Below are 21,687 nucleotides of genomic sequence, written 5' to 3'. Positions count from 1 at the left end.
GGCAGGTGATCCTCTGATAAGTATGTGCTAAGGGGCTGAAGTTCTGAAAGTGTGAGAGTTGTTGCACTATTTGTATTAACAATGGTGCACTGCAAATCCTAGTATGCAGAGAAAAATTGAGACGCCAAGAAGCAGACTAGAAAGGAGAATGTTAGTGTGTGCAATTTCATTAACTTTCCCACGCATGTATGCTTGGTACATGAGTGCTATTGCAATATGTTGGAGAAAACTTTTCCATTTTGTTTCATTTATTTATTAAAAATTACACACAGCACTACTGTAAATGTACACATGCATTTATTTGGTTTCCTTCAAATGGTGCTGAAATTAATAGTTTTAAACGCATTGGATTTTGTCATTTTTCATTCCATGTACATGCCATGCTTTAGTTACATACATCCAGTTTTCGTTTTGAGTGTGCATTGTGGGAGTTTAAGTGCAGCTTTGTTAGTGGGAGAAGTGGTTTTAAAAGTGACAGAATGAAAGAAGAAAATAACAGTTTGCACATTAGAATGGGTGATATGGGCAAGCATGCATGTATTGGTGATATATTGAAGTTTCCCACAGGATCTGGCACTTAAATATGCTGTAGAAATGTTTCAAATGTGGTTTTCATTTGTTTTACAAAAAACACAGAATGCTGCTGAAATTGCAAATGTGTTTTGAAATTGTTATGAAAATGCTTATCAAAAGAAAACTGTAAACACACAGCATTGTAAGTAACTGCCACTTAATGTCAGGATATGGGACAAGCGAGAGTATGATTATGGAGTAGGTTATGATGGGTAAGTGGCTGGAACCCTGTTTATATGCATTTGTAAAAGAGTTGTAAATTTACTTAACAAAATATATGCATACCAGTACTTTGTGTTGATGGATGCAAATGTGGTTGAATCTGCAAATCGACATTTTGCCGATTTTTACAGTAGTTTCTGATGCATGTGCTTTGGAATAACAGGAGACCTGTAGTCTGAGTGTTGAGCAGTACATCTGAAGTTTTGAACTGAGATGACGGAGTTAGATGTAGAGTTCTGGGATGTGAGTGGTGGATGGGTGTGTGACTGTTTAACAGTAGCCAATTAGGAAGTACTGCAAAGAGTGAAGTGGAAAGGGAAGAAATGTTGCCCTGTGTTATGGGGTCCAAGGACAGCGCGGTAGTCCGAGGCCGGGGCGTGTCACATCCGGGGCTTTTCAGTACGCCTGGCATGGAAAGGGGACTGTGGGGATTAGCCTGTCACGTGTTCTGGTTGTGCTTTATAGGAAGAGAGGTTATTTTTTTTTTCATTGCTGTGTGTAGTGAAGATGGCTGTGTTTGGAGAGATGGAGAGAGTGTGTGAATGGTGGGAGATTGTTTAATCACTAATCTGCAGACGTATGCAGATATAAGTGGCATTTCTGCCAACCTTGGATTTGAGAGACTGGAGGCTTTGTGGTGTGATGCGCCTTGCCACAACTTGAAAGGTGTGCTTGCACTTTGTCAAGATAAGGCTGTTTTTAACACTCCAGATGTCCCTGTGGAGGACTGCATGTGAGGTACATTAGTGCAGTAGCTTTGCATAGTGCACTGAATGAATTGCTAAAGCCACTAATGCAGCTGTTTCCATGTGCAAAGGTGATATTTTTTCACATACCACCTAGAGCACTATGGAACTTCCCCAATGTCTTCTGTCCTCGGCAAGACGCAGGAAGGTGTCTTGCGAACAAAGGCACATCTTTTTTGTGCAGTGTTGGGATAACCTCTTTTGAGAATGAGAAAATTAAATCTCAGGGCATGATTCATTTTGCTGTGGACTGCATGTATATGAACTGTGAAAGGTGGCTCTGAAAAGAACAGTTCCCCAGCAGGGGGTCTGGCATGGATTCACATGCTCATGACTATTCCCCGTCGTCAGGCTGGGAATCCTCGGTAAAGAAAAAAATCAGTATCAGTTTCATTTCTGATCTGTCTTTCTTAGTAGTAACCAATCACTGGTCTCTGGGTCATACTGCCCCCAGCCAATGACTACCCTCTCCCTAAGCCCTGCCCCTGGCAGCCATCCTCAGATTTTTACCGCACGTTAGTCCTCGTGCTATAGCTCTCGAGCTTTTACTACATTTTGCTTTTTTTCAAAGAGTTTCATCTAATTTTTTTTTGGTCAATCTAGCCTCAAGCTCCACCGTTTCAACTTCCGATCAATGGGAACCCGTTTTGGAATTTTCTACGCCCTTCAAGGGTGAAGTTTTCGTCGAGTTACGCTTCTTGGAGGATTCCAGAAGATCTGAGGCCTACCTCGTGGACATGGCCCAGGACAAGGGAAGCTCGACTCCTGGATCCGAGCTGTTTAGGAACTGCCCTGGATGCGGATAACAGAATGTTTTCAAGGAGGATTCGCCTCGCCAGCTGGCTGGAGAAGGGCTCAGCAGGTAAGATGAAGAAGTCCGAGCAGTCTTCTAAGTCCTGTGAGGGCGCCCCGGCGACGGGGGCCCAAAAGAAGGCAAAGCACCGCGAGTCCGCGGGCACCGGGAGCGCCGAAGGGTCGGGCTCCTTGGCTGCCAGGCAGGGTGCACTCTCACTCACGCCATCAACTACGAGCCAATGCTCTGGCTCGGGGAAGAGAAAATCTGAGAACCCAGCTAAGCTTCTTGAGAGGCCCCGGTCGACCTCTAAGGGATCAACCGAGGGGGAGTGAGGCGGTGACCCATCCCCCAAGGTGAAGGCCTCAAGCACGCCCAAGGTGGTGAAGGCCTTCATCCACCAAGTGAAGGCCTCTATTGAGGGTATCGCGGCGGCCCTGGCAAAACCTGTGGAGGCGACCTCGGGGCCCAGAGTTTCCCTGCCACCACGGAGGGAATCCTCTTTTCAGCCCATCGATAAGACCCCTGTGAAGACCCCGGTGGAAAAAGGGGGGGCGGTAGCCCTCACTGACACGGATACAGCCTCTGAGGAGGAGCTGGTTGAAGTCGTGAAGGTCCTTAACAAGAGGTTCGAGGAGGTCCGGTCCCATGGGGGGGACCCCCGAGTAGGCGGACGAAGAGAGCGAGGGTGGCGCCGACGAGACTCCCGTGGAGGAAGAGCCACCGTCACACCCGTCACAGCCAGTGCCCAAGCCTCAGGACAACTCAGTGGCCATTTTGATGGCAATCCAAACCTTATGCATGGAGATAAGGACGAGATTGCCCCTCACCCCAATGGACGACCCGACAGAACCGGGCCCATTGGGAAGCCCTCTGAAAAAGCAGAGGACATTTCACCCCCCCATCCCCTCTGCCGTTCAAGCCCTCGCGGCCTGCTCAGCCTTCACCTCCTTCCCCTGAGCCTAGGGATGACACGGGAACGGATACGGCCATGACTGGGACGGATGACGACAGTGGTGACGACGGGATGGGCCTTCCATCACCACTCCCTCGGGCCTCCCCGCCCGATGAAATTGGCTCCTTCCACGCCATGATTGCCAGGGCATCCAAGCTTTTTCGGCTCTGCCCGGAGGAACAGAAGAAGGAAGGTTTCCTCTATCAGCAGCGCAAGGCCAAGAGGAAGACTGTCCTCGCAGTACCACTGATTGACGACATCTGGGAGGAGAGACTTGGTCTCCTGAAGAACCCGTCCACGCCGCCTGCCAAGAGGGACCGGTACGAGAAGAAGTACCGGGTCCCCGATTCCGCCCCTTTGTGACTTAGGGCACAACCGATCCCGGATTCGGTTGTCTCGGCGCCGTCAAAGAAGGCGGCGGCTGGGGCGTCCTCTTCAACTTCGACCTCCCCACCGGACGGCGAGGGAAAGAAGCTGGACGCCATGGGATGACGAGTCATCTTGTCTGCAGCGATGACAATTAAGGCGGCCAACGCCCTAGCGATTGTGGCCCACTACGACAGGGAGCTGTGGTACAAGGTCGCTCCCCTGCTGGACTTCCTACCGGACGACAAGAGGTCAGAGGCCCTGGAGATCCTACAGGAAAGTGAGGTGGCATCGGACCACGCCATAACGGTGGCCACGGATATCGCTGACACCGGATTCCACCAGTTGGGCAACGGTGTTTGCCTTCGTCGACGGGGATGGCTCAAGGCAAAGGCAACTGATTTCTGCCAGGACGTTCAAACCAGAGTTTTGGACATGACCTTCGACGGGAACAACCAGTTTGGGAAAACAGTGGATGAATCACTTCAGGCCATCAAGACCGACACGGAGATGGCTCGGGCCTTGGGAGTGTTGCAGTAATGACGGACGCCCTTTCAGAATGCCGGAGGCAGACAGGGTGCCTCCAAGGGATCCGGCGGCGGCTCCTCGACGTACCGCCAGGCAGCCCGCTCCTCATCACAGGAGGGCTACAGAGGACGTGGCAAGTCAGGGGGTGTCGTCATCGTCGCCAAGGTAGCAAGGCCGCCTCCAAGCAGGACTGAACAGAGGCCTACCCCGGACATGGCCCAGGAGAAAGGAAGCCCGACGCCCGGGAAGCTGTTCAGGACCTGCCCTGGATGCCAGCTTCAGAATGTTTTCAAGGAGGACGAGCATGCGTTATGCTTCTACTGTCTCCATGAGGACAAGACGCACAAGGAGAAGGACTGTGCGTTTTGTGGGAACATGTCAGAGCGGACCATGAAGGATCGCCACCTCCGTCTCGCCAACTGGCTGGAAGGGAAGAGCCCGTCAGGCGAGAAGAAGAAAAAGAAGTCCGAGCGGTCTTCTAAGTCCTGTGAGGGTGCCCCGGCGACGGGGGCCCAACAAAAGGCTAAGCACCGCGAGTCCGCGGGCACCGGGAGCGCCGAACGGTCGGGCTCCTTGGCTGCCAGGCAGGGCGTATCCTCCCCGGCGCCATCAACCACGAGCCAACGCTCTGGCTCGGGTAAGAGGAAGTCCGAGAACATGGCGAAGCTTCTGGAGAGGCCCCGGTCGATCTCGAAGATTCCGGCAGAGAGGGAGCGAGGCTTGGACCCTCCCCCCCCCAAGGTGAAGGCCCCAGGCGTCCAGAAGGTGGCGATGGCCTTAATTCACCCTGCTAATCCTCGATTGAGGATGTCGCCGTGGTCCTTGCTCATCCTGTGGAGGCGCCCTCAGGACCCAGAGTCTCCCTGCCACCGCAGAGGGAGTCGTCTTTCAAGCCCATTGAGAAGACCCCCACAAAGTCCTCGTTGGAGAAGGTGGGGGAGGGGCTGATGGCCATCGTGGATACGGACACGACCTCTGAAGAAGAGCTCATGGAAGTCGTGGAAGAGGCCCAGCCCATCGGGAGGGATCCCGAGGAGGGCGACGACGAGAGCGACGGTATCGCCGACAAGGCTCCTCAAGAGCCCTCGCGCCTGTCGTTTCCGGCGCCGCAGGACACCTCAGCAGCCATTTTGCCAGCGATTCAGTCCTTATGCTCTGAGATAAGGACAAGGTTGCCCCTTCCCCCGACGGAGGTACCTGAGCCAGACCCGACGGGGGAACCGGAGGCAGGACCTTCGGAGAGTCCACCGCATAAGAGGAGGACGATGCATCCTACGCCACCCCTCCCACCTCTGCGGCCTGCTCTGCCTTCCCCCGGTCTACTACTCACGGGGATGATACAGGCACAGACACGGCTACGACAGGTACAGATGACGAGAGAGGCGACGACGGGACATGTCCCCCGTCGCCCCCTGCTTGGGCGTCCCCGCCCGACGAGATTGGAACCTTTCATGCCATGATTTCCAGGGCATCCGAGCTTTTTCAGCTCTGCCCAGAAGAAAAGAAGAAAGAAGGGTTCCTTTACCAACGGCGCAAGGCTAAAAGGAAGGCGGTCCTTGCCGTACCGCTTCTTGATGACATCTGGGATGAGGGGCTCGCCCTCCTCAAGAACCCTGGCACGGTGCCGGCAAAGAGGGACCGGTACGAGAAGAAGTACCGGGTCCCCGACGCTACCCCCTTGTGCATTCGGGCACAACCTACCCCGGATTCGGTCGTCTTGGCGGCGGCAAAGAAGAAAGCTGGGGGGGCATCGCCTCGACATCAACTTCCCCGCCGGACGGCGAGGGCAGGAAGTTGGACACGATGGGGCGACGGATCATCTCATCCGCAGCGACGACTATCAAGGCGGCCAACGCCCTGGCTAGCGTAGCCCGCTACAACAGGGAGTTGTGGTTCAAAATCGCCCCTCTGTTAGACTTCCTTCCGGATGCCAAAAGGGCTGAGGCCCCTGAAATCCTACAGGAGGGGGAGATCGCTTCGGACCACGCCATCACTGTGGCAACGGACATCGCCGACATCGGTTTCCGTCAGTTGGGCAACAGCGTTTGCTTGAGACGCCGAGGATGGCTCAAGGCCACGGATTTCCAACAGGACGTACAAACCAAGGTCTTGGACATGCCCTTCGACGGGAACAACCTGTTTGGGAAGGCGGTTGATGAGTCCCTTCAGGCCATCAAGACAGACAGAGACTGCCCGGGCACTGGGAGTGCTCCAACAACGACGGCCGTCCTTTCGGAGCTCCGGAGGCAGACAAGGTGCCTCCAACGGATCCTGCAGAGGCTCCTCCGCTTATCGCCAAGCGGCAAGATCTTCGTCCCAGGAAGCCTACAGGGGACGCGGCAAGTCAGGTGGTGCCCGTCATCGTCGACAAGGTCGTCAAGGGGGCAAGGCGGCCTCCAAACAAGATTGAACCGACCGTGGGATCGAGTCCCCGCCGAAGCACCCCGGTGGGAGGCCGGCTAGCGAGGTTCGTCAGCGTGTGGGAGTCCATCTCCACCGACCGTTGGGTGCTGGACGCCCTGGCCCAAGGGCACGCCCTCGAGTTTCAGAAGAAGTGACCTTGCGTTCCACCCGTGGCCAGGAAGGAAAATCACGTCCTTCAACTACTGTTGGAAGTAAGGGCGATGCTCAAGAAGGGTGCCATCGAGCTCGTCCCAAAGAGGCTTCGGGGCTCCGGAGTTTACTCAAGGTACTAACTCGTAAAAAAGAAGACAGGAGGATGGCGCCCCATCCTGGACCTACGACGACTGAACAAGTACATCAAGGCACAGAAGTTCCGTATGGTCACCCTCCAGCATGTGCTGGGACAGCTGGAGGAGGGCGATTTCCTGTCGTTGGACTTGGAGGATGCGTACTTCCACATCCCCATTCTAAAAAGACACCGAAAGTTCCTCAGGTTCGTGGTCCAAGGGTGGCACTACCAGTTCAAGGCCCTCCCGTTCGGATTGAAGTCGGCACCCAGGGTGTACACCAAGTGCCTTGCACCGGTGGCGGCGCGGCTGCGCTTGGAGGGGATCCACGTCTACCGCTACCTGGACGACTGGCTCATCCGAGCAAAGACGAAGGAGCTCGCCGTGGAGCACACTGCGAAGACCGTCCAGCTGCTCACGGACCTGGGATTCTCCATCAACTTTCCAAAATCCCACCTGGTTCCGTCGCAAGTCGCCCTGTTTCTGGGAGCCAAGCACGACACAGTGGCGCGGCTGGCCTCGCCGTCGGAGGAAAGGACCAGGACCATTCTGGCCAAGGTGCTGCGTCTGCTGGCCACGGACATGGCCAGGGTAAGATCTATCAAGTCCCTCCTCGGGATGATGTTCTCCTGCATTTATCTGGTGCGCCTTTGCAGGCTTCGGCTGAGACCCTTACAGGAGTTCCTCGACGCCCGCTGGATCCAGTCGACGGGCAGCTTCGAGGACAGGATCCCTCTCAACGAGACGTTCCGTCAGGCGATCCGGTGGTGGGGTATCCGCTCTAATCTGTCGGCGGGCACGGACTTTCAGACCCCAGCTCACCAGGAGACGGTGACCACGGACGCCTCCCTGGAAGGTTGGGGAGCACACTCCGGAGATCTTCACGCGAGAGGCCTTTGGCTCCCGGAGGAGAAGTCTCTCCACATCAACATCTTGGGAGCTGCGCGTGGTGTTCTGGGCCCTCGGGTCCTTTCTTCCGTCCCTCAAGGGCAAGGTGGTTAGGATCTTCACCGACAACACCACCACGATGTTCTACATCCGGAAGCAGGGCGAAACAGGTCCCCGGCCCTATCCAAGGAAGCCCAGGATCTGTGGCATTGGGCCGTCGCCCAAGGGATGTTTCTGGTGCCTCTTCATCTGGCAGGAATAAAAAAACACGATCGCCGACTCACTGAGCAGGGAGCTGCGCTCGTGCCACGAGTGGGAACTATGCCAGGATCAAGTGGATCGACTCTTCCGACGATGGGGCGAACCCCAAAACGATCTCTTCGCTACGGCGAATAATTCCAATTGCCGGAGGTTCGCCAGCAGGTTCCCCCAGCCGAGGAGCATGTGCAATGCTTTCTCGTTCCCCTGGGACGGCCTATTTCTTTAGGCGTTCCCTCCGCTGCCATTGCTGCTCCGGCTCATCAACCAGCTCAAGAGGTCCCGGTGCAGGATGATCCTCGTCGCACCGGCGTGGCCGAGACAGATCTGGTTCCCGGACCTTCTGGACTTGTCAACATCCCCACCAATCAAGCTGCCGACGGACACAGACCTTCTCTTCAGAGAAGGAGGCGCCATTCTTCACCACAACCCAGAGTCGCTGAACTTGCAGGCCTGGCTCCTGCAGCACTATTGTTTGGAGGGTACGACATCCCGGCCGACTGCAGAGAGGTTCTTGCAAAGGCCAGGGCGTCCTCAACTCTCAAGTGCTACGTACATAAATGGAAGAGGTTCTCTGTCTGGTGCTGTGCACAGAAGATTAAGCCTCTGCGGATTACAGCCCTTCAAGTACTGCCGTACCTACTGTCGCTGGCCAAAGCTGGACTGGCTCACGCCTCCATCAAAATACATCTGGCTGCAATCTCCCGATATACCAGGACAACGGGTCGGGCGTCCTTGTGGTCTCATCACCTGGTGAAAGAATTCATGAAGGGACTATTCCGATCATTCCCGCCGGTGAAGGCTCCTGCCCCGGCGTGGGAGCTTAATGTGGTGCTGACCAAGCTCATGGTGGCCCCATTCGAACCTATGCATTCGGCGCCTTTGAAGTTCCTGTCATGGAAGACAGCTTTCCTCGTGGCCATCACCTCCGCACGACGAGTGTGAGAGATCCAGGCCCTATCTTGCAAGCCTCCATACTTGACTTTTCATGACACGAGGGTGGTGCTGAGGACACACCCATCCTTTATGCCCAAGGTGCCGTCGGACTTCCACCTCAACGAGCCCTTGGTGTTGCCAGTTTTCTTCCCGTCGCCTTCGTCGCCGGCCGAGAGGACTTTGCACTCGCTGGTTGTAGCTAGAGCGCTGAAGTTCTACGTGGACCGCACGAAGAGTTTTCGGAAGACGTCACAGCTGTTTGTGAACTTTGGGACTGTGAATCAAGGGAAGGCTCTCTCGAAGACTTCCATTTCCAGGTGGCTCTCCGGCTGCATCATGCACTGTCACCGGTTGGCAAACCGACAGCTGCCTGGCCGTCCGAGAGCCCATTCGACCAGAGCGGTCGCTGCTACCACAGCGTTCCTGTCTGGTGTGCCCCTGCTGGACATCTGCAGGGCTGCGACGTGGAGGTCAACGCATACCTTCACAAGATTCTACTGCGTCGATCGGGACTCCAGGGAGGAGTCCAGAGTCGGCCAAGCAGTGCTGCGCAACCTGTTCGCCTAAGGTGAGGAGGTAAGAGTTGCTTAATGTTGAGCCTGTTGCATTGCTTAATGTTGAGACTGTTGCCACCTCCCGTGGTTGTGCATGTGTTTACTGCTGTGTATTCTCTTATGAGCATGTGAATCCATGCCAGACCCCATGCTGGAGAAGGAACAAGTTACTTACCTGTAACTGTTGTTCTCCAGCATGGGTCTGGCATGGATTCACATGCGAACCCTCCCGCCTACCCCTCTGCGGCTCTTAACTTGGTCATACTGCCACTTTACATGCTACCAAATCTGAGGATGGCTGCCGGAGGCGGGGCTTAGGGAGAGGGCAGTCATTGGCTGGGGGCAATATGACCCAGAGACCAGTGATTGGTTACTACTAAGAAAGACAGATCAGAAACGAAACTGATACTGATTTTTTTCTATACCGAGGATTCCCGGCCTGACGACGGGGAATATTCATGAGCATGTGAATCCATGCCAGACCCATGCTGGAGAACAACAGTTACAGATAAGTAACTTGTTCCTTTTATTAACAACTAGATAATCCATTTAAAGCCTGGATGAGTTTCTGTTGAAATAACTCGAAGTATGTAATCCCTTCATTTTGTGGATTGGGGGGACATGGGATCTGGGGGGCAGGGGTGACATGGGTTTCATGGAGGGGGTGGGAGGAGACATGAGTTTCGTGGAGGGGGTCCCAAGGCTGTCTGTGCCCGGTCCCTAGAAACTGTTAAGATGTCTCTGATTTCAGCGAATAAAATGTTGACAAAAAGAGCCATTGCATTGACATGGTTTGGTATGCAGTTTGTTCGTTAAAAGAACATGTAATGCAAATGTCCCCCTGCACTTCATCCTACTTAAACTAAAGCTATATTATCACCCAAGGTGGCACTGGTTCACCAGAGTGCATCAAAATCAGACATACTCTTTCAGAACTTTTAGGTTATAAGTACTAATGGAGTACCCTTGTTAATTATAGTTCTACAATTATTTGCATTATGATTGTTGTTGCAGGTAAAATCTGTATCTCCTTTGATTGGTACTTATGAAAAGGAAAAATCATATGGACTGCCTAGTTTTGTAACGTACACAGTGAATGTGAAGGATGCTAGAATTTTAAGCCAAGGAATACCATCAACTGTTCTTACCATATCCAGCCACCTGACGGACCAATCCATCAACATTCCTGTAACAATAATTCACATAGCTGAACGAACTGGACCATTGCAACGTAAGTCTACTTTACTTCAGTGCAATTTTCATGAAGATTTCTAACATTGTTCTTTGAATTAATATTCTGAATTATATGCTCTAGGGCTTTTAAACACGAAAGATAATTCAATGCAATATTTTCTATTTTTAACATTGGTATAATTGTCAAAACTTGTGTAAAGAAAGTTGCTAAACTGCCCTCGTGGGTAAAGGCTCAATGGCCATGTTTCCATTTAGCCACCCTCCCAAAAATCGTTTTCAAACAAAATGTATTTTCTTTATTGAAGTGCCAAGAAGGAGCAATAAGCATTCCGATTGCCGTCAGATGGTGTACCTTTTGAGAGGTACATTCCGTCCTCTTTTGATGTTGTTATATGTTATCTTATGTTATAAAGCTTGTACTGCCCCCAAGGAGTGGTCTTTTGCCTTGGTAGACCACAACCAGAAAGGTGGTCGACGACACCCTCAACATCCTTGATGACGGCCACCCATGCCTCCTGGTTCTCCTCAACCTCTCGGCCACTTTAGACACAGCAGACCACCAGGCGCTTATGGACACCATACATCAGTAGATAGGGATCAGCAACCATGTCCTACGCTGGTTTAAGCCCTACCTTACCAACCGCCAGCAGTTTGTTCAGATGGACTCCTCTAAATCGCCAATGCTACCTGTCACCTGTGGAGTCCCGCAGGGTTCCATCCTCTCCCCAGTGATCTTCAATCTATATATGGTGCCACTAGGAGCCCTCCTAGCCACATCCACCAATACTCCAACAACACGCAGCTTTACCTCAAGATTGACTCCATCAAGGACAACCATAGGCTCAAAACCTACCTCTCGCTGATCCATTCTTGGATGTCCTGAAGCTCAACCCCTCCAAGACCTAATTCATACTTTTCTCCAAAATCACTGAACACCCAGACATACCGACCTGGCTATCAACTATGAACTCTGAGGGCTTCACCCCTGAGCCCATCTCCTGCGCCAAATCCCTCGGATTCCGCATCGACAAACACCTCTTCTTCAAGACACACATAGCTAAGAAAGCTCAGACAGCTTGGTATCGGCTCTCCCTCCTGCAAAAAGTCAAGCCCTTCCTCCCTCAGGACAGCTTGAGATCCAACATTCAAGCACTGGTCCTATCCTACCTGGATGGGGGCAATGCACTCCTCGAAGGCCTCCCGTCGTTCTCCCTTGTGCTCCTCATAAGTGTCCTACACGTGGCCGCATGCCTCATAAAGGGTCTAAGCAGATATGACCATCACCCTGGCCCTCATCGACCTTCACTGGCTCCCACTGCATGCACGAATCACCTTCAAGTCTTGCTGTATCATCAATAAGGCCGTCGCCCTCAAGTCACCCAGCTATCTTGCGATCTTGTAGAGAAACTCGGCTTCTCCAGCAGACAGCGCACCACCAGAAGCCAGGAAATGTGCAGACTTGAAATCCGCTGCTGCAAAAAGGAAAGGACCAGAAAACAAGCATTCTCTGCCTACGCCCCAAGACTATGAAACCTTCTCCCCACTCCCCATCGGCATTAGAATCTCCCCCATTTTCCTACAATTTAGGAAAGTACTCAAGACCCACCTCTTCAAGGGATCTCTCTGCCTCAACACCTAGGCCTTCACAACACCCGTCGCGCCACCTGGCTCGCTAGATGCCGCTGGCCACTTTACTCCCTGCCAGCTAGTACAGCTGTACCACCTCCTCTGTGCCCCTCTGTATCCCACTCTCTGCTGTAGATCTGTTCTGTTACATACCGGAGCACTTTACAGAGGTATCTGTATTGTTGTATACCTCTGTAAAGCGAGCTGTTGCTTATCGAAGCTAGGTCCGTGCTCAGTAAATACCATAATAATTGGTACCTTTTCTCCCACACCACATTGGAGATCAGCAATGGCCTTTGATCGGGGAGACCACAGATGGAATGAAGTGAGCAAGCAAGAGGTGGGGGAAGTGGAGACACACCCCACCCAGAGTTTCAAGAAGGTGCTAGTAGATTCTGTGGTGCAGGCTGTTGCACAGAGAGTAAGGCCCCTGCAGGACAGACTACAAGCCCTGGAAGATATTTTGAGCAGCAGCATTCTGAGGCCATATGCTGGCAAGACAGATGATCCTGGTGAGGGCACTTCCACAGGAGAACCCGACAGAATGGTCAATAAAGGGAGCAAAACAGCCTGGAAGAGAGAGGCCTCTTCTATTCTGCCCGGCACCCTCCGAGATGGGGATTAAAATGAAGCCCCACAAGGTGGCTGATGCATTTGATAGGCTAAAGAATGCCTTTTTACTAAAACAGCCCTACCCAGTCTCATACACGCTACCCCAGGGTTGAAAAACACAGGGGAAGCTCATACGTCCACAGATGAGGACGACCAAGATGATGAAGATGATTCAGGTACAGATATGCAACCAGATATTATAACTACCTGCAAGCCTGAAGCCAGCATTGTTTAAGCCCCAAAGGACAAAGACGACATGTCCGAACCCGAAACGCTTCGACACCCAAGGTTGATCGACTGGGTACCATCTCCCAGAGTGGCTCTATATGTGTCACAAATGATGCAGAGGCCCCTAGAGAATGAGACCAGGTTTTGCTTGCAGGCGTAATGTCCCAGACCAGAGGTTCCAGGGAAGGTAGCCGAGATCCGAGAATTCGATCCGAAGATGCTCACCTTTGTTGTGATGAAAGCAGGCAAAGACACAAGGAAAGACATGGATCGGGCATGGAAGTCCGCCGAGAACAAAGTTCTTCAACTAGCCGGGCCCATAGCTAAGATTATGGAACTTGCGAAGCGAGCGAAAGATACCGGCCAGCCGGTGGACACACAGGTGTTGGCGAACTGGGCCCAGTGATCAGTGTGCATGATGGGCAATGCAAACTGCGCTATATCCTCAAAGACGCAGAAGTATGCTACTGAAAATTGACAACAATTTAGGTGACCTTGCATTGTACGAGGCAGGGGAAGGTGCCCAAGGACTGCTCTTTGGTGAACCCTTTGTGAAAGAGATGAATACATTTGTGGGGACTTTTACAACGCTGGAAAAAGCGCATGTGTCCATCCAAAAAGTGTTACCCGGGAGAGTTTTTGCACGGGCCAGCTGACACAGGTGTCGGTTGACCGACCGCTTTTGCTCACAAAGGAGACTCCAAGGCCCGAGAGCACAATACTGGGAATCTATACGACTATTCTAGACGACGCAACAGAACGCCTTCTTTCCTAACAGAGGGAGGAGCTCAAGAGGACGCAGGGGATGCGAATACTACAAGCATCAAGGTGCCCCCTCGGGTGAGAGCACCCAGCACATGTTACCCTCTGGTCAGGGAGAGGACGAAACTCTTTGTACACAATTGGTTTAAGCTCTCTGGCGATGCATGGGTGCTGCAGACAATAGTAGGGTTCCGCTTGGATTTTGTAGAGACTCCCAAGCAAGCGACCCCTCGCCCCAACCCCCCACAACCCTCCTCCGCACAACATGCTTTCACAACATGTTCCTGCTACTCTGCAATGACAAAATGAACCCGGTCATAAATCTCAAAAGAGTGGAACGCTGGCTGATATAGAGGCATTTCAAAATGGAGGGGATCCATCTACTGGGAGACATTCTCAACAAAGACGATTTGCTAGCTCGGTTAGACCTGAAAGACACATACCTTACAGTGCCAGTAGCGGCAAAACACAATCCCTTTTTGAGGTTTGCCTGGAAAAGGCAGTCCTGGCAGTTCAGGAGCCTTCTGTTTGGCCTCTCCTCCTTCCCTTGGGTGTTTACCAAACTGATGAGGCCGGTAACGGCGGCGCTCCGAGAGCAAGGAGTGCGGATGATCATATATTTAGACATCCAACTCATGGCAAGCAACATGGAGAGGTTGAGCATGCATGTTCAGTAGGCGATCTCGAAAATAACAGACTTGGTGTTTCTGGTGAACCGAGAGATGTCAACTCTGGTTCCCAGCAAGAGGACAGAATTCTTAGTCTTAGTCATAGATAATCGAAAAGCAGCCTTAAAGCTACCTGTTCCCAAGATGAGAGCGATAAAGATGGAGCTGAGAGCAGCTCTGAAGAGACCGGTTATGTTGCTTCAGAGTCTAGCCAAAGTAGTTGGACTGCTGGCAGCATCCATCCAAGTGATCTTTCCCAGTCTGCTGCACTACAGAGCCCTATAGAGGCGCAAGATCAGACACCTCCATGGGTACATGCGTTACCACCAACTGATGCTGCTAGATGAGGAACGGAAACCAAAGCTGCGGTGGTGGCTGCACAACATGGAGGCGTGGAATGGCTGAGCCATATTTGGAGACATTCCAGAGCTCGTCACAGAGTCCATTGCCAGCAAATCAGGCTGAGGCGCCAGGTGCGGACAGCTCAAAACAGGCGGGAAATGGTCTCCGGAAGGGCTCGACTTGCAGATCAACTGCCTGGAACTGTTAGCAGGATAATTTGCGGTGGAAGCCTTCGCCAAAGGGAAGGCCAAATGTTGCGTCCTTTTGCCAATGGAAAACATCCCAGCCTTACGTTATATAAACAAGCTAGGGGGTACAAGGTCCACAATGCTGGTGTAGCTAGCAAAGGACTTCAAAGCATTTCACCCTAAATCGGAAGATCTCAGTCATGACAGAGTATCTGCCGGGAGTTCAGAACACAGTGGTGGATTGGAACTCCCGCTATTTGCTGGACTTGAGCGACTGGAAGTTACACAGAGCCGTGTTCCCACAGTTACAGCAAGTGTGGGGACTGTTCAATAGGTACCTCTTCGCCTCGAGGCTGAACACGCAACCTCTGAGGTGCTTCAGCTCGAGGTTAGATCTGGAAGCTGTGGGGACGGACACCTTCCTGCACCATTGGGCAGGGAATGTCCACTATGCTTCTCCCCCCCCCCCCTCCTTCGCGATGCTGGCGACGGCACTAGCAAAGGTCGACGGGGACAGAGCGGAGGTAGTGTTAGGGACGCCGGAATGGAAGTCGCAGGAATGGTTTCTGATGAAACTTTCCTCGGATTTCACGCAGAGGATTCCCCATCGGAGGACCTACTGACAGACCCATCTAGTGCAGCACACCCATTAGTGTGGGAGCAGAGTCTAGCCTTGATCACATGCAAAGTTACTGCCACAGATGGTGTTTGCCAGGGCTTTCGGAAAAGCCTGCGCAACTCATCAGAGTATGGTGGGTGCCTTCTACCGCCAGGAGCCATAGTGCCGCATGGCAGGCCTGAGAAGTATGGTGCAGGGGGAGGAGGTCTTCCTCCCGTTTCTGCCCCTGTAGTGCAGTTCATCAACTTCCTGGCAAGTTTGCCCAGTCAATGGAGAGCGTTCAGGACATAATGTGTTTTACAAGTTGGCCATGTCAGCAGGCCATGCCTTGTTAGACAGTGCTCCATTATGGGAGCATCCTGCAGTGGTCAGACTGCTTAAAGGGGCAAAGGTTATCAAGCCCCCACCGTCAAAGTACTCTTCCTTATAGGACGTCAACGTGGTTCCCAGATGTTTCGAACAGTGGCCATAGAACGATCTCCTGTCAATCAAACAGGTGTCAGGAAAACTAGTGAGCCTACTATGTCTAGTCTCTTGCAGGCACGTGTCAGATGTCAACATGTAAGAGATAGACAGGAAGATATGTTACCTAGAGGGTGTGGCCTTCAGTATAGCGCGGCACACCAACATCAATTCCTCAGTGATATCTTACCCTTATTTGCCAAATAATAGCAAATTATGTGTAGCACAGTGCATTAAAAGCTACAAGGCAGCTACGTCATACGTGAGGCCACACGGTGTATCAAAGCTACTAGTCGGACACAGGAAGCCTTATCACACAGTCGCAACAGCCACCATAGTAAGGTGGGTAAGGAAGATAATGGTCTTAGCAGGGGTGGATGTGTCAGTGTTCTGAGAACATTCCGCAGGAGGAGGCATGGCTTCCAAGGCTTTTGCAGCGGTGATCCTGCTGCAGGGGAATACAAAAGCAGCAAATTGGTAAAAATGCTTGCCTCCGTATCTTTAATAGAAAGAAGATTCCCTGTGCTGTAAGCTTGGGTAATCTTCATTAGTAGGGGTGTTTATGTAATGGGCAGTGGATCTGACGGAATGTTGATATATAAAGAGAGAAATTGAAAAAACTGCTTTATTATATTTGAATGTCTTTTGTATAGCAAGGCTTTTGTTGTGGTCTGTCAATTCTGCTAGATATGAATTTTCAATGGATTGCATTCTTCATCAGATTCATAGCTCTAGATGGATATCCTCTTTGAAAATGCATCAATTCGGTGTCATTTTGAGTTAGCCTAGGCGCACACATTGAAGTGTGGTCGTCGGACACATTTTGGTTATTTTGCTGACTTATGCGGTTTTCAGGATGCCTGTAGAATAATGATCGCAGCCCGAAAGGCTGGTGAATGCCTCTCTGTAAAGAATGCTTAGCTAATGGAATTTACCAGCTCTGATCCTTGAGCTGGTCCGATAATGGTCCTCATTTTATTGCCGCTATCATACTACAGGTATGTGAGGGGCTACAGATTAAGAAGCGATTCAATTTCGCAAGACATCCTCAGAGTGCCGGTTTAATTAAACGCCATAGCACCATTCAGAACAAGCTAGCGAAGGTGTGTGCACTGTAACGCTCACCTGGCTCCCACGGAGGCGCTGGTCTGGTCTGGGTTGCTGTGGCCTCTCCAAGCGTGATGCACAGAATTCGGATCACCGATTCAACAGGACCCCCAAATCTTGCTTGTCTGGCCCGTAGGAATATCCTTTTGCAGATGAGAAAGGGGATTAACTGTCTGCTGAATAATGTGCTTGCTCCCCCCTTTCTCCCTTCGTTCTCCTCTAACTTCCTCCAAAACCCCCGGTTTAAGCTCACCTTATGGTTTGGAAGGATGAACTCTCCATCCTGCTTCTGGTGCAGGGGCGCGCGTTCGTCCAGTTACTTCACTGGTTTTCAGAATGGCTCTGGCAAATCCACTTGACTTTACTGAGCGATACGCCGTAAGTATGAAGATGCAAAAGTTCAAGTGTGAGCCCCCTTTTATGTTGTCTTTTTCTGTCCTTTATTCTGTCCTTTATTTCAGGTGCAGAGCAAAGGCGATGCGTTGAGGGGTTAAATTGCCGGGGTAAAATCAGGTGAGTCAGCGATGAGGGCGACCCCTCTAAATGTCTTTATAATTCCCCAGTAATGTCTTTTGTCCTTTCCCCATAGGGGCCGGGGTGCGGTACCTGCCAGAGATGTGGCGCCGACCCGAGATGTGGAATGGCTTACCAAGAATAGCCGGTAAGTAATATGGCAGAAAATCCGGCTTTCCTCTTGTGTTCCCTTGCTCACCCTGTCTCTTCTTCTCTCCCTTAGGTGCGGTGCAGAGATGTGGCGACCGGCACTGAAAGCCGCGATGGAGCCGGGCGGCGTCTCGGGAACAGATGAGTGAAGCGCGGCGCTGCAGAGAGCAACGTGTTGCTTTTAAATGGAAGTCTTCCTTCAGGAATGCTGGCGTGAAGATTCCGGATGCAGGTAAGAAGGTTGAAATAGTTCTTGGTTTTCACCTTTCTCTTCTATTATTCCCTTACAGGTGTTCCAGGTTCGAGGCGGGCGTGGCTGGAGTCCAGGTGCAGGAGCAGACACGGTGAGCGTTCAGCTGCTGGGATGCAGAACAACGCGAAGCACGTGTGGCTGTCCGGGTGTGGCTTAAATAGCCTTGGAAGAAGTTCCAGGTGAGTATTCTTCCACAGCCCCACCCAAGTAACAAAATAGTTCCTTCAGAAAAATAGTCCCTCCTAAGCCTCATTTGGCTTGGTTCTTCATGCAGCATGGTCTGCATCAGGTGAGTGTGCAGCATGGTCTGCTTCAGGTAAGTGCACCAAACACTTCCCTTTATGAGCCTGGCGCGTATGGCGCCAGGACTGATGTCCAACATGAGCCTGGCGCCAACGGCTCCAGGACAGAGTCCAAAGAGCCCCTATAAAGGGCCGCTGGGCTTTTACCCGGGGGCGTGATGCCTGCTCCCGGGGGTGCTGGGCCTGGCCTGGTGCTCCGGGGGTAGGCATCATGACATGCACAAAGCAAACTGAAATGGCCCCATGCCCTACCATTAGCTCTGTTATCTATGTGAACCACTGCCCAGGCAAGAACCAGACTTTCTCCCTATGAAATAGTGATGGGGAGACCTGATAATGTATGGAACGCACTTAGACCTAAAAAGTTGTCCGATGTCAAGTACCCACTATTGTCTGATTACTGTGACCATTTGACTCCAAATTTGTGTTTGATTCACCAACAGGTTCGTGCAGCATTGCCCGATAAATATGAGGGACCTGGTCACCGCATTCGACCTGGCGACTACGTCCTCATGAAAGATTTTCAGCAGAAATCCAGTCTTGCCGCTCGCTGGAAAGGACCCTATCCGGTGCTACTGGCTATTCTTACAGCTGTTAGAGTGGATGGGAAAAAACACTGGATTCATGCAGCACACCTGAAACGAGCACCTTTGCCCTATGACATATGGGAGAAGGAGGAAGGCAAAGATCTTGAAACCAAGTGTGTGCCTTTCTGTAACAGCACATGTCCTGGTCCTGAGTCCAAGCAGCCTGATTGTTTACCACTTTCTTCGGATGTTGATCCTTTGTTCACAGATCACTCTGTGCCTGGAGTGACCAGATATAACCGTCGACCACGGAATTAGCCAGAGGATGACATTTTGTAATTAGGAAAGTGTGGTAAGAATACTGCACCCACAAGATACCAACGCATTTCCTCTATTCCCCCTAAACAAGCAAAATGCTTTTTTGAAGGCAGAGGTGGGCTGGGAAAAGAAGACTACAAGCAAGATTGGCCACGTGGTCAGGTGCCACCCATGGATGAACTTTATAGAGCCTGTTTCAGTGAGGCTTTTTAACGGACACTGAAAGACTATGCTACTGTTTGGGGTACGTATAAACAAGGACATGGAAAGTATTGCCACTGGAAAATGCACGTCTAAAGGACTATGGTCGACTAGTGACAAACTCATTATCATAATTATTGTAGCATCTATTATGCTTGTCCTGAGACCTGTATTATGCTTTTTGGAATGTTTGCATCCTCTCAGCATACTGTTACCTACGGTCAGCTCCAATGCCTTGTCTCCTCTCTACATACACTCACATACCGTACTCTTCATTCCCTTGATCTGGAGCACGGGATGGGTATCTCAACAACACCCTCATTCGTATTATGAATGTTACGCTTGCTATCCTAAACAGAACAAATTGCTGGGTATGTTCTCACCTGCCACAACACAGTGAGAAAGGTTTAGGTTGGTACATATATCCACTCCCATTGTCAACCGCTTGTTATGCTTCTTTTAGAGCTCTATTCTTTGGTAAATGGAATGATAGTACCACTGGTACCTTTGATGGGACAAACCTCAACGAATTGGATCGACAAGTATTGCTGCCTCTAGGATGCTGTCTTTGCTAATAAAAGCACAACCAATGTTACCTCTACCAAATATACAGATAGATCTTGACCCTACCAATCAATTAGGTAATTTAGAATGTCACCAGTAGGAAATAGGGAATCCACTCTCCCATCCTGCACCATCAAGCATGATCCTGATACAGTACCAATCTGTTTTAAGAAAGAAGGTTCTCGGTATTTGTGTACATATTACAAATGTATGCACACTGCAACTTTGATAAACGAGACAAGCCCTTATTTCTTCAGCATGTGGTCTGGCATGGATTCACATGCTCATGAATATTCCCCGTCGTCAGGCTGGGAATCCTCGGTAAAGAAAAATCAGTATCAGTTTCGTTTCTGATCTGTCTTTCGTAGTAGTAACCAATCACTGATCTCTGCGTCATACTGACCACAGCCAATGACTGCCATCTCCCTAAGCCCCGCCTCTGGCAGCCATCTTCAGATTTTTACCGCACGTTCAAGTGTTGGGATCCTCGTGCTATTGCTCTCGAGCTGTAGTGCCTTTTTTCACACTTTTTCTTAGGAACATTTTCTCTTTTTCGGTCAAAAGAGCCTCAAGCTCCACCGTTTCTTTATCCGATCAACGGGGACACGTATCAGATTCTTCTACGCCCCTCAAGGGCGAAGATTTCGTTGCGCCACGCTTTTGGAGGACTCCAGAAGTTTCTCAGGCCCATCTCGACCATGGCCCAGGAGAAGGGAAGCTCGACGCCCGGAAAGCTGTTCAGGGTCTGCCCTGGATGCCAGCTTCAGAATGTCTTTAAGGAGGACGAACACTCCCTTTGCCTCTACTGCCTGCATGAGGACAAGACACACGTGGTGAAGGACTGTGCGTTTTGCGGCAATATGTCGGAGCGGACCATGAAGGACCGCCATCTGCGTCTCGCCAACTGGCTGGAAGGAAAGAGCCCGTCAGGCGAGAAGAAGAAGAAGTCCGAGCGGTCTTCTAAGACCTTTGAGGGCGCCCCGGCGACGGGGATCCAACAGAAGGCCAAGCACCGCGAGTCCGCTGGCACCGGGAGCGCCGAACGGTCGGGCTCTACGGGCGCCAGGCAGGGCGCATCCTCCCCGGCGCCATCAACCACGAGCCAACGCTCTGGCTCGGGTAAGAGGAAGGCCGAGCACCCGGCGAAGCTCCTGGAGAGACCCCGGTCGAGCTTGAAGGCCCCATCGGAGGGGGAGCGAGGTGGTGACCCTCCCCCCAAGGAGAAGGCGGTGAGCGCACCTAAGGTGGTGAAAGCCTTGATCCACCCGGCCAAGGCCTCTATCGAGACAGTCGCAGCGGCCCTGGCTCAGCCTGTGGAGGCTACACCAGTGGTGGCGACCTCGGGGCCCAGAGTCTCCCTGCCACCGCGGAGGGAGTCCTCTTTCATGCCCATCGACAGGACCCCCGTGAAACCTCCGACGGAGAAGAAAAAGGGGGGGCAGGAGGTCGTCGTGGATTCGACCTCAACCTATGAGGAGGAGCTGATCGAAGTCTTAGGCCACGGCGTTGGCGTGGAAGAAGACCAGCCCGTCGGGAGGGACC

The 21,687-nt window shown here is 51.8% G+C and overlaps 1 protein-coding gene across 1 annotated transcript in view; it reads left to right on the top strand.

The window, feature by feature from the left end:
• NUP210 (nucleoporin 210) overlaps window positions 1-21,687 on the top strand; it is a 1,233,892-nt gene that overhangs the window by 1,149,863 nt on the left and 62,342 nt on the right. Inside the window, exon 37 of the mRNA XM_069643978.1 lies at window positions 10,524-10,740. Within this exon, the coding sequence (XP_069500079.1) occupies window positions 10,524-10,740 (217 nt within the window). The remainder of the gene's footprint in view (window positions 1-10,523; window positions 10,741-21,687) is intronic.

This window comes from Ambystoma mexicanum, chromosome 2p (genome assembly GCF_040938575.1).
Source record: "Ambystoma mexicanum isolate Mex_15411 chromosome 2p, UKY_AmexF1_1, whole genome shotgun sequence".
Taxonomy (NCBI): Eukaryota; Metazoa; Chordata; class Amphibia; order Caudata; family Ambystomatidae; genus Ambystoma; species Ambystoma mexicanum.
The sequence above is the reverse complement of the archived record's forward strand: the minus strand, read 5'-3'. Positions and strand labels throughout refer to the sequence as shown.